Consider the following 13,728-nt stretch of genomic DNA (forward strand, 5'->3'; position numbering starts at 1 on the left):
AGCACATCTGTACACAAAGAGCAGGTGCAGTCCTTTCACACTCTCTTTCACTTCACCAACAGAGTGTCTTTAAATACCAGCTCACCCATCATATCAATCATACCTGCAGATTTCTAACTTCAGCATTCATGCTTGGTACCGTCTTATGCGTAACCATATTGTCCCCATTTGAGTCTGTAATAAGCAATGTCATCACGTCAGGTACTAGGCCTGAAAGCACCGCCAGAGGGACTAGGCTAAATATTTGAACTGAGGCTGGATCAATGAAGAACAAGCGGACAAAATCTCCAGGTAGAGACAAACATTAAAATCTGGACAAAGACAAAGTGTCCCATTCCTTTGAACAACTACACAGCCCATTTCCTTTGTCTTGCATCTGTTAGTCAATCATGAGGAACGGCCTGGCCGCCCCCAGCGAGCCTTCCTCTTCATTGCAGCTATGATTTATGCCTTCCTTAACTAATCAAGGGAATGATCATTTGTCAGGGGATGCGCAAGGGGCCAGGGCCTTGGCAGGCCAGTGGAAGGCCATTTCTTGCACTGTGGTTTCCCTGCCATCCACGGGTTAGGTCCAGGATAAGAGATGACTGTGGGTACGCCCCCTCACCTTCCACCAGTGCCCTCTGAGGCATTTGTCAACAAACAAGACAACGAGGAGACCTCTGGGACGTGTCGTAAAACGGATTGAGCCAATGACTAGAAAAGAAAGCAGCGTTGGTGACAAAAATCTGCAACAGAGATTCCCAAGAGTCTGCCTGTACTTGAAATTTACTACATTTTTTCTTGTTCTTGTTTGGACCCAGACGACAGGCAGTCAACAATGAGACTCTAACAACGAGCAAACTCCCCAAATTTGCAGTGGATCTTGTTGCAAAAATGCTCTTGGGAAACTTAAGTCTATTTTGACCTGGGATTCTCTGGCTCCTCGATTTCACCTCGAGACGACCTCCACCGCACACACGCAATCATTAAAAATACACACATATACAGATGTCAACCACACTGCATGCAAAAACAGGACAGGAAGTGGAGGGGGTACAAAAGGTCAGAGCTCAAGGAATGCAGTCAGCGCTGATGGCCCGGCTGCTTCTGTTTATGACAAACTTGGCCAATCAGATGCTTACGCCGTGAACAGCCAACTTGGAGCTGGAATGGAGACTGAGGGGGGAGGGAGGGAGGGGAGGTTGGGGATAAAGGAAAGAAAAGGGATTTTTGTGTGCGTGTGTGTTTGTGTGTACGTGATTGTGGGGTGCTAACAAAGGCTGTGGGTGTTATCCAACGAGGGTCTGCATGCTGAATCTGTCCAAATCAATGTGATTATCCCTCAGCTATTGCTAATTAGAGTCATTAATATGCAGTGCAAGCAGGAAACGGCACATGCTTTCTCTCCCTCTCTCCTTCAGCCGATCTCTCCTCTTTCTGGAATGGCTTTGAGGGAACAGAGGCATTTGGAAAAGGTCCGCTGTTGGCCACACTTCAGTCGAGATTCTCATCTGCACATAATTCACTTTCAAAGGGCAGAGGGGGCGGCAAAGAGAATCCTTAATTGCGCCGGCACCATGTACAACATAGACAAATGTTTATATCTCAGCCCTCTAATGAGAAACCAATAACGGATGCAAAAAGCACTCTCTGCCTTTTCTCCCCCACCACCCTCCTCCCCACCCTACCCCAAACACACAGATACACATGCACATGACAATGAGAAACAGGCCTTTTTGGGAAGCGTCACCTCATTTATCAATAGACCTTATGCTCAGAGTCATGCAATACTCCACTCAGCCACTGATGCAGCAATAAATCTGTTTTTATAGAATGTAACATTGCCTATATTTCTCCATTAGGCTGATCCTGTGGTAGGGCAAGGGATGCTTCAGATTGTAATGGTCAAGCATCTGACAGCCTTTTAAATTGCACCATACGAGGGCTGCAGCCGAGCGAGGCAAAATTGATTTAGTATTCAATAGGTAGGGATTTCAGAGTTTAGGGACAGTATGCAAGGACATTCTGCAATAAATTCATTATCTTTCTTTCAGATTGGTATTCAGTCAAACCTAAATGCTGCTTTAATCTTTACAAGCAAATGTTTGGATACTTCAAACATGATTCATATTTGTTGGGACAAAACAGGAAGTGTTTTCCATCAAGTCACCCACACAATAGAGTAAACGCGACAGGAATTCTTTCAAGATGTTTATGTAATGCCCTTGTGAGTTTTTAGCATCCTCGCACAAAATGGATGGCAAGTTACAGGGCAAAGAAATGAACAACAACAAACTGCCAAACACACACAGCCACGAGAGACTATCTTCTCATCTCATCTATCTCCCACAATTCAGTGCGGTGGTCCGTCGCGGCAGAGCGCCAGTCAGGCCGGTGAATCTCGGCGCAGCCTTATCTCCCCGCGGTTGAGGAGGAAACGGAGGTCCTTTAAAGGGCTGAGGTCATTTCCTCTGCCTCCGGGCTCTGGCAGGAAAAATAAAATGTCTCCATTCGGTCAGCCCTGCTTTATTTCAAATGCCGCCGCTGCCTTTTAAGAGGCCCTTGTGGGCATGGATGGCAAATGAGCGGGTTTGGGTTCTCGCAGCCTCTTCCTTTTCTCTCTCCGTCTGCCATCCTCAATCCCCCACTCCATCTGTGATGCAAACCCCAAATCTCTGCTGTATTTCTACAGTAAATGTGAAAGTGCAGAGACAGATATATAGATAGAGTATGAGAGCGAGGGAGGAAAACAGAGACAAAGAGGGAAGGAGAAGCAGTGTGAGAGTGCGGAGGAGCATGAGAGCGAGAGAGATGAAGAGCTGAATGCCTCCTCTTACCCACAGCGCTTGACAGCCCCAAAGCCCTTTCACAACTTCCTGTTCCCATTCCTCTCTGAACTGGTCTACATCCAAAACATGTGTGTGTGTGTGTGTGTGTGTGTGTGTATTTATCGGCATGCACAGTTTATATGCCTCTGTTGTGTACCCTTGCAAGAGTGTGTATGTGTGTGTGTGTGTGTGTGTGTGTGCCTGGAAGCTTGTACGTGTGTGTGTGTCATAGAGTAAGGTAGAGAGCGAGGGAGTGAGTCAGCGCTGGGAAGATAGAGAGGCTCATTGAAAGGCCTGCGTGGTGCGGTGGTGGAGGAGTGCAGCCAGAACAGGCAGACGGGCAGGCACACATGCTGTGAAGTTAGAAAGAGGATTGATAGATCTGCTGCATGGCCACTGCTGCTGCAAGAGCCTAATGCACCTCAGGCAGATGGATGGGGAGTGCGTGCGGGGGTACGATTAGTCTTTGTGTGTGTGTGTGAGTGTGCCCTTTGTGTTTGAGTGCGTGGGAGAGGTGTATTACATGGTCTTAGAGTGTAGTTTTTGTGAGGTGGTACTTCAAACAGGGCTTTACAGCACTCGCACACACTGGTCTACCGAGGGCTGCAGATGAAATGTATAGATAGATGTATGGCAGCTGGAAAACAACGTGTGGGCGTCCTACCTGTGCATGTTTCTATGAGCAGTAAAATACACATTTCCCTAACATCTGACCTGTAAGTACAGAAAGCGTCATCGCTGTTTCTCTGCTTTTCCACTACTGACAGCCTCCAATCCCACGCTCACTATTCCACCGCACATATCATCGGCTATCCGTCTTCCTATCATCTGTCTCATACTGGGTTTCATTCTTTTTTTAGGCATTTTATTGACCCAGCACATAAAACACTTCAGCATTTGACATTTACATTTTACAGTATAATGAAAGTCTATATCTAACGAAAGGTTCATAGTGCAGACGCATGTAAAGGAACACCAAAGTATGCATATGCATCCATACAGGAGCTATACACTAATCTGGGTTGTAGGCTCAGGGACACAAGCTGTTGAGGTATCTAATTTGTAAACCTGTGAAATAACGCCATAATTTCTGAAAAAGATCCTGCTTTTGTCCAGATGACCCTGTCCAGCCTGCTCCGTGTTTAAATATAGTCAAACAACACTTAATGTAAATGGATGTAGATGTCTGGAAGAGCTTAACTAAAAGTTTCAACTTTTTTTGCTGGGCTATTTTGCATTTTTTTTTACCAGAGCAGCGTCGACAAAAAGTCTCTACTTGTATTAAAGTTTTGTGAATTTTAAGAATAAATCACATCCTGCCAGTAAGATATACAATATTATGTTCATAATAAAGGATATGCTGAACCAACAGAGTGTAATTACACCATACTATTAGAATGTTTGACAATGGCTTTTACAATGTGTGAAGTCGAACTAAACCAAACGTTTTTGAATTAATAAAATGAAGGGGAGGGAAAATGTAAAAGCAGAATAAAAGTTACTCAGTGAGTTCAAGACATGTTACCCTCTTGTTTTTCCCCAGCCGATGGTCGATCTCTGGCTCCGTCTCACAGAGATGCCTGGTCCTGACCTCCTCCCTATCCCATTTTTCGCACGTTGTTTTGGCAGTGTGCTCACTGAGCTGAACTAAACACAAATAACACAACGGGGAGGAGAGGAGGTGGAGCAGGAGAGGAGACGGAGGAGAGGGATGCTCGCTGTGTGATGGTGGCACGTGGCAATAGGCTGCCGCTCTGACATTTAAACAAGTGTCAGGGTCAGGGGGTCAGACGAGTGGAAACAATGCGTGACTAGATCAGGGCGATGCGCCGATGTTGCTTTGTTACCGGAAGCACAGATGCACGCCAGCCCATCAGGCTCCAGCACACCTGCTTAGCCGGTTTATGCTTTGATACCCGCTCACCTTTCAGGAGATGGTGAGATATGTATGGGAGAGTTGTTGCAGGAGAAATTCTGTTTTGTTTCTCCTCTCCTCCACTTGTCTTTCAAACACTAAAGACCTATTATTTTCTGTTCAAGGTCACTCAGCCCTTCTCCTCACACTCTTTCCCCCCCTCTTTGTACACATCTCCCCTCTGTTCACCTCCCTCTCCCTCGCTGGGTGCAGAGCAGGACCATCCTTTCCACTCATAAAATATGTCTGCTTATATTTGCTTCTTGGCATCTCAGCAGCTCAGCATTCCAGGAGTGTGACTTATGGGAAACATTGTCTTCCACATAACGCAGTGCTAAGCTGAGCTGATTTTTTTGTGCTGTGCATAACTCAGGTTAGCTAAACACGAAGAGGGATAACCTGTGATGGAGCTTTATCTCTTCTTTCTTTGCAGTCTCAATCTGTCTAACCGCCCCTCGGTTTTTTCACCTCTTTAATCCACCCTGTGCTGTGTCCTGTGACCTGTGGATGCATCCTTCCCACTAACACGCATCCCGTCTTGTCTTTAATAGCCCGCAGGACTCACAAAAAAGGACCTGTCAAGATAATCATCCCTTTTTTTTCTACCCTCTAAAAGGCACAAGTTCTTTTCCTCAACATTTTGACCCACAGCATGCCTGGCAGGATAAACTCAGGTGTGGAGCAGGGTTAAGAAGGCGGCTTCACCTTGAAAGGCCACACTTGAGAGCCCGGGAAACCACAAAAAGCAATTAAAAGTATTGATGGAACTTCAATAGCTCTTAAACAGTGCTGCCAGACACCTCGGGGCAAGTAGCACACTAATCTTTTTTTTTTTCTCCCTCATCTCTCCATCACTCCCTCTCTCTCCCTCTTTCTCCACTGAAGACTAAGCTGGTCTTGATCATTACCAACTGATTGCAATACAAAAAAAGGAGAACGTGTGAAATGTATTTACTGCTGTGCGAGGCAGGTGGCTGAAGTGAAAATGGAGCCAAGACCTCAAGAAGGTGAGTGTGACAATGATAGTAATTAAAGTTTATCTATTCCCAACTAGCTTGTTAGCCCTCTAATTGGTCCAGTACGCGTGTATGTTCAAGCATGTAAATGCGTGTCGCGTGTGCACGCCAGAAACAATTCCAAATGAGCCACTAATGTCATTGCAGCGTGCGCACCATTTACTGCGCCGACACTAATGGACCTTTTCAGGAAACACACTTTCCAAAAGATTGTCTTCCATATGACAAAACAGGAAATCGAAGAGGAGATAGGGAGGGGTTGAGACAGTGGCTGCCTGCCTGCTTATCCTTGAAGCAGGGCAGCGGCATCCAAGAACAGGTTGTTTACCCAAAGCCTTCCTGCAGTGTTAAGCCAGCTACTCGCTAAATCGTTGATTTACAGCGCAAGGCTTCCTCGGCTGATGTCTAAATTTACGCGAGGGCTTCGATTGCTGCTCCCGTGACAAGACACAGTCTAAAGAGTGATAGCTGGTGCACTGAAACAAAGCGTACAAGACAGACAAACTAATGACTTACCTTTGCACTGGTTGGTGTTCTTATCCAGAATGGCCTTGGTTGACACTATTTTTCCATACCTGTAAAGACAGAGAAATAAAATGTAGTGCTTTTGACTCAGAATGACCTACAGGACCTTCGGCTGGCGTGGCAGATCACTAACACTGCCCTCCCATGATTAAAGCACATGTCGTGTTTTCCATATGCTCTGCCATTTAGTTGCAACTAGCAATTTGCAAAGCAGCACAAATGTCAAAAGGCGTTAGAAAGAGAAATCACTTGGGGTTAATAACATTATGTTTATGGCTGACTTCAAATGAATATGCGGCCCTCTGACATTTGAGCGAGTCACTGAACATTTTCCAAAGGTCCAAAAGCAAACGAGCACAGTGAACGATCTCAAAAGTTAAGTTGTCATATTAGTATACAGTTCAACATGTTAAATTCTGACTAACACCTTTCACATCAAACTACGCTGTGAGCTGGTGTCTCACCAGCGAGACACACTGTGACTTTACTCACTTACTGCATAATAATCTGACTAATAAACTTCTGAAACAGCGAGGCAAAATTACTGAAGATAATTATTGACGTCTACTTAAATTTTGGCAATTTCTAGAAATAAAACAAAAAGCCAGCATGGAAGTTGTGATGCAGCCTATTTGACAACAGTTACTATGTGCTCCTGAAAAGACGGCGAGTGTTCAGGATTGACAAGTTACAAACATTTAAATGGAAACATCTTTTAAACTTCCTATTGTATGATCTGTGCCCGCTTGGACAAGCCTTTGATTCTTCAGCCAGTTATATGGAAGCACTGTGTGAGATAATGTGTATCTGTGCATCTTATCTTTTGATATTTGCAAACATGTTCTTCATATATTCTTCTTTACATGTAGAAGAGCTGTAATTTATATGGAGGTCTGAATAAAGAGTACAAGTGGTGATCATTGTGCAAGGTTTTCTGGTCTTTCACCGTTATAATATATACACAAGGAGCATAAGATTCAGTGAAAATCAACAAAAAACCTGAAATTGTCCATGAAAGTCTACTGTGCTCATTATGTCATTGGTGTAGCTTACTGTAAAAGTGAGAGGTGTTAATTTACATTATTCTGTAGATCCATATGCACGCTGGGTTGCTTTGATTTTTGGAATTGAAAGACTGACCTTACTGACTGACTGACAGTGAGTTACTCTATCTGCTTGTCTCAGCGAAAACTGCAACACGTTGCATTGTGTGAAAGGCGGAAAACACTGTAGCACTGTGTGTGTGTGTGTGTGTGTGTGTGTGTGTGTGTGTGTGTGCCAATGTGCATGCATGCACGTACAGCATGTATCTGCATATACTGCACGCATCTGTAGGAGTGAGCGTGTCCTTGCTTGTTCAATTACAACTGTGCATGTGATGTATACATGTCTGTGTATAAATACATAAGCGAGAACAATTCCCTGTGTGATGAACGCACATCACAATGAGTGAGCTGAGGAAAGACAGCGATGCTCTGTGCATTTACACACATACACACACACACACACACACACACACACACACACACACACACACACACACACACACACACACACACACACACACACACACACACACACACATTCTGTAGGGAAGAAGCAGTGGTGCATCCCGGCCCATATTTCACCAGCAGGGGATAATTGTGCCATTTCTCAACGAGTGGCGGAGACTCTATTTACTGCATGCTGCGGTGGGGTGGGTGGTGGATATGAACTGATGAGCTCCGAGAGGAAAACTACCGGCTCGCACACAAAAATACAGATACCGCATGAGTACACACACACGCACACAAAAATATACACACACAGAGACAGCACTCACCAATCAGTGGATTGTCTCTCTTCGGCAGATAAACAGGCCATTTTAGCTATAGGGATTCATAATCTGCTGCCACAGAACAGGACTAACATGCAATGTTTGATCACACTGAGACACTCTCAAGCACAAGTACACAAGATGAACATGGAACAGCGAGCGTTCATTTGATTAGAGAACATGCAGAGCTGGGTGAGTAAATGCAGTATTTCAGTGTTTGTTGAGAAATAAACTGGAGCGGGAATTACAAGTAAGAACTGCAGAGAATGGTATGTAGAGAGTTTTTTTGATAAATTATTTATTGATAAAATAACGAGAGGGGAATTAGCACTGAACACCTGGAAAATCAGAGCTTGTATTGAGTCTTATTCACAATACTGATGTTATATCGATCTGTTGCCTTCCTCGACATGCAACCCACCGAACGGGTTTGTTCCTGTGTTTATTTGCGCACAGGTGTTTGCCCTGCTTCGGTACTTAAGTGAAAAATTTTGTATGCTTTCAGTCTGGGAAGCAGTTAAAAAGCTCAGTGCTTTTGGCACAAATTGGGGGAAAGTTCTCATTAAAACTTTGTTTGGACTCTGGGGAAGCAGGAGACAGTAGCTTTCCAATGCCAACTCATCACTGCTTGCCTCATTAAATGTTAAAGATGGCTCATCAATGCATCCTTTCCGCGGTCCAAATACGCCACAAAGACACTGCAGCGAGATGAAAAGGCAAGGTGGAAGGAGCCAGCTTTGTGCCCATAATGGAGACATATTGGAGACGGATGGAGAATGTGATCAGCATGTTCATGTATGTGGCGTGTGAGTGTGTGTGTGTGTGTGTGTGTGTGGGGCTGTGTACGACCCTGCTGGCGGCTCCTTCGCCTCTCTGCCAGCCAGGCCTGGGGAGGCTTTGATGTGACAGAGGCAGTCCCTGTGAGCGCAGGTTTAACACTGTGATGCTGTGGCCGGGATGCAGAGCCTGTCTCCACTAATCCTATTTCAATCACTCTCGCAGCCTCTTATCTCTGACTCCGCTGGCCCTCGGCCCTCCCTCCTTCTCGCAAATCTTCTCCCTTTTGCTCTCTCTCTCTCTCTCTCTCTCTCTCTCTCTCCATCCTTCTTTCTCTCTTAACGTCCCTTTACCATCCTCTCCATTTCTCTTCCCTGTACTGTACCCTTCATTTTTCTCCTTTTGTCTTTCTCTTCCTCCTCCCTCCTAATAGGAATCCCATGGCAATCATTCTGATGCAATATCGAATCAACCCGAAGAAAAGACGACACCAGAAATGAAACCGCCTATAAAAAATAGAGGCTTTATGAGCTATTTTAGGCTGATGAAAGTGCACAAATTGTGGTGGATGTAAAACATGTCATTCGCATGACAGCTGTCTGGGCATTGAAATGCAATAAAACTGAAGCTGAGCCGAAAGCTCAGCTGTGTTTTTAAGAGGGCAGCTGCATGCACAGGAGTGACATCCCAGCGATGCGTTCCTCTCGTTTCTCACTCTCTCGCTGGGTGAAACGATCCAGGCGTGCTCCATTCCCGTCATCAGAGCTGGGAAAGCGAAGTGGCTTTTTGCTGTACGTGGGCAGAGAGAACTGGATGGAACCACAACACGTCACTGTGGTGTTGCTGGTACACAGGAAAGCACAGCGCTGGAAAGGATGGACGGACCACCCAAGCGTTGCGCTGAGGCCTTGCCCTCAGCCTCTGGACACACTCTCCAAAGGTTTGTGAGTGTGTATTTAATTACACAACACAGCAATGTCTTGAGCAGTAGGTAGCTGAAACCTGAACTAGAATCTAAGGCCACAGTCCTCTGAAGGTCTTTGTATTTATGCTTAGTAAGGCATGAGTGTGTGTGTAAATGCACTGTATCTGCATATGACTGTCCATCTGAGCCTGCGGATGAAGGCTTGAATATAGCACCATTTGAGTGAACTTGCTCCCACTGTTTGATGAAAAAGAATGGAGAAATGACGCACATGCAGATAGGGTTAGGCTTGACTGTGAGACTCTCAGGAAACTCTGCTCCAGGCGTGTTCAGCACCTTTGGAGCACCTGTGCAGGGGGATGAGGCAGGTGCGATGCACAGTATGAAGAGCAATAACAGCAATTTTTCACCTCTTGCAGGCTTTTATGCAAAATAATTAGCATAATGTAGATACTGTAGCTTCTTCTGAGCTGTAGGAGCAGGTACAGTAGACACCCACCATCTAGATTTATTCTTTTCTCTGTGCAGCAAATATTATCCTGAGAAGTAAAACGTTATAACAAAAAAAATGTGCATTGGTTATACACCACTGGCCTTGTCAGTAGCACACAGCAGCATTCAGATACATTATTTCTGCAAATGAGTTCAGGTTGTGTCAACCTTTACACCAATTAGATACACACTAAACTGTAATAAGTATCAGCTGACAAAACAGTGATAATAAGTTTGTAGGATGAGCCAATTTCCACTAAAGACATCAACTGTAAGGATACAATGCATGAGCACAGAGTCAGTCAGCCAGTTTGAGTAAAAGGAACAGCTGCAGGCTGAACGTCTTCATCACATCACAGATTATAGCTTGTGTTTTCTTGGTTTTAGATTTGGAATAGGCACGGCCAAGTCACCAATGTTTTCCAGCCAGCAGTAGGTGGAAGAAGTATTTTGTTTACTCCAATCATCCGTCAAAAGTATTTGCACATATAGTGAAAATTCTACCTATTCTAGTAACACTCAAGATACCCTACAATTTTATAAGTTTTGTTTTAAGTCTTTGATGCTGATGCAAGAGACAGGAGTCACTGTGGCAGACACACAGAGAGGACAGAGCAGAAGGAAAAAAAAAAGGATAAGAAACACGACTTCTTTATAGTTTCATATCAAAGATGAAAAAGGAGAAGCAGGATGTAAGAAAGAGCAAAATAAAAAGAGGATGACAGATAGATGAAAAATCTCAAACAGCACGTACGAATGCTCACACAACAACACAACACTGGCACAATTGAGTGAGGGAGAAGAAGAAAGAAACAGAATGTTGTGTCAATTTTGAAAGTGTGTAAACGTGGATTATATATATACACATATATATACTTTCTATATATGTGAGTAAGTGCATGTGTTTGCCTTGTCACTGAGAATCAGTCGCATCCGTCTTGCTGTAAATATGAAAGCGGTGTGTGGCAGCTGCCCTTGACTGTCATCTCCTGTCTTATAGCAGCTAACGTGTCCCTCTTCGGCTCAGACAGAGGTCAGCCTTTCTGTCCACCGGCCATCTTTTTGGATAGAAATATTAAACAGATCCCTTTTGTGATGTTTCTCCTCCAGTTGCTATGCGACTCCTGGAAATCGGTTTGGATGTAGCTAACCTTAAGCTTCAAATATATCTAGATATATTTTTTCATTTTAAATGTTTTGCACCGTGAGAGCCAAAGGGACGCTGAACTGACAGCAGCAAAACTGCTGTTGGACTTTCCAATGTTCAATGTCTTGAACCTTTTTGTGGCATGTAATCAACTGTGTTATTGATCAAGAATTTGGAATTAATTTGGCAAAATTTGAATGAAGCCTTTTATGATCAGTAGTCGTAATAGATTGGTGCATTGATTGTGCTGTAAGATGTAAAAAGAGAAGTTGGCACTTACAAGAGAGATTCCCAGAGGGAAGAGCATTATGACAGTCAGACGTGTGAAGGACAAAAGGCACAAAGAGCAGCAGAGGATAGCAAGCATTCATAAATGGAATTCATTTGCCGCACTTCCTCCACTGTTGATCTTCTGTGTGAGAGTCGTGTAACATGGATCAGGCGCAGACAATTACTTTTGCTAATATGAAAATTGGTGAATTTGGAATTCTGTTTATGTTCAAGTGAGGCCGTTTTAGTAAAAAGAAAGAAAGAAAAAGAAAATGGCACCATAAAGAAGTGGGAAAAAAAGCAGAACAGGCAAAGACAAACAATGCCAACCTTATATGCAACTGGAGACTCCAGCACTGTCTTCACAGCCGTGAGTCACATTGAAACTTATCCAGACGTGGACATGGATAAGTTTCAATGTGTAAATATAGATGCCTGACATTCCTTTATAAAACATAGAGAACATTTTTTTATCTAGATCTCTAAATAAAGCAACAGAGGATAGCAAGCATTCATAAATGATAATCATTTTTAGACACAGGTAAAATGAGAGGAAGGCTGGTGGCTAAAATAAGAAGGCACATGACAATAAAGGACATTTATAAAGAGAAAGAAACTGAGGAAGAGACAGAAAAGACAGACAGTGACAGAGAGAAATAAACAGAGGAGGGCAAACCACCCTGATGGACACCTGGCAGGGATCAGAGCAGCTGTTCCACCACCTCTGAGCTGATATCAGTGACTTCTTCTCATGACCTCTGGGCCTCTCCACTGACAGTCTGGTGGTAATGGCCTTTATCTATATCCCAGCATGGAACTGCATGGAGACTACGACATGTTTTAGCAAAGTGAGTCCAAAGTCGACCTTCCACCCCGTCCATTTTTGTTTCAAGCACGAAACTTGATTGTTGGCTCAAAGCTGCGAGTCTGCCTCGCTTGGTAAATCAAATTCATGCGTGCGCTTATTTAATATCATCTGCTTTTACAGCAAGCATTCGTACAATCGTTGCTGTCAGATGAAATGAATCTTTGTCGTGTGGACAATTATTCCGTACTTTTGGAGAAACAGTCCACGCTTTTGTTAAGGGATAATGCTGTCCAAATTATAAAAGCATTATAGTATAAATATCAAAACATTCTGCTGGCAAGGATGAACAGCAATGAATCAAAAAGCTTCAACAAATTGGATAATTCCTTTTTTGGCTTTAGTACTCCATCTTTTTCTTGGCAGAATTTCATCATGTTTTTTTAGGTGCTGGGATTCCCCCGTGTTTTGTTGGCGGGTTTGCGGTAAACTGGCAAGTGCTTACTTTCAAACCTTTAACGTCTTTAAATGTGGGAAGCATCTTGGAACAGAAAGGTAATCCGACCTTAAGTGGTTCTCTTTAAGTGGTAGCCTTATTTCTTTCTGTGTTTTGCTTCGACAAATGTCACCGTCATGAGGCACAGAACACACTGGCAGCACTGCAGCACATCGAGTACTGTTGGGCATCATGATATAGCAAATATAATCTGGCAGAGAAAAAAAAACACAATCAACATGCTGCTGCTGCTCCGAGGCCATTCATTTCCTACAGGTTTGAGTAACCGCGGTACCTCTGGCCAGTGTGTCACTGCACTCGTCTGTTGAAGTTGGCTGTGGTCAAACTCTCTGTGGTCATTAGCTGTCAGCAACTATTCTGACTTATATTTTTCCTTATTTCCCTACTGATGTGATTTCTTTTCATGAACATTCATTTTGCCTGTGAAAGGATGACAAGTTGATTAGAACCATTCAAACTTTCCCACCTTCCTACATAATAGAAATAGATTATAGCTGCAAGCAGAAATACGGCCACCGGGCTCCAGTCAGGTAATTTATAAAAGGAAAAGAAGTTGATTTAAAAGTTTTAGCAAGTGTTCGGGATTCATTGCTAGAGAGTTAAAATTTAAAACAATTCATCTTGGCATTAAGGGATTTTCAATAAAAGAAAGTTTTAAAATTCAGATAGCCATAGAGCCTCCATCAGGTAAATTGTTCCCACAATTTAGTCTG

General features: G+C 43.8%; 1 protein-coding gene across 8 annotated transcripts in view; it reads right to left on the bottom strand.

Annotated features, from left to right (window-relative positions):
• The window catches only part of rbms3 (RNA binding motif, single stranded interacting protein), a 273,477-nt gene that overhangs the window by 127,627 nt on the left and 132,122 nt on the right, over positions 1-13,728 (bottom strand). For all 8 annotated transcript variants that reach the window (XM_070985477.1, XM_070985478.1, XM_070985479.1 and 5 more), the window contains one exon: positions 6,258-6,316. In XM_070985477.1, the coding sequence (XP_070841578.1) occupies positions 6,258-6,316 (59 nt within the window). The remainder of the gene's footprint in view (positions 1-6,257; positions 6,317-13,728) is intronic.

The sequence above is a fragment of the Chaetodon trifascialis genome, chromosome 17 (assembly GCF_039877785.1).
Source record: "Chaetodon trifascialis isolate fChaTrf1 chromosome 17, fChaTrf1.hap1, whole genome shotgun sequence".
NCBI lineage: Eukaryota > Metazoa > Chordata > Actinopteri > Chaetodontiformes > Chaetodontidae > Chaetodon > Chaetodon trifascialis.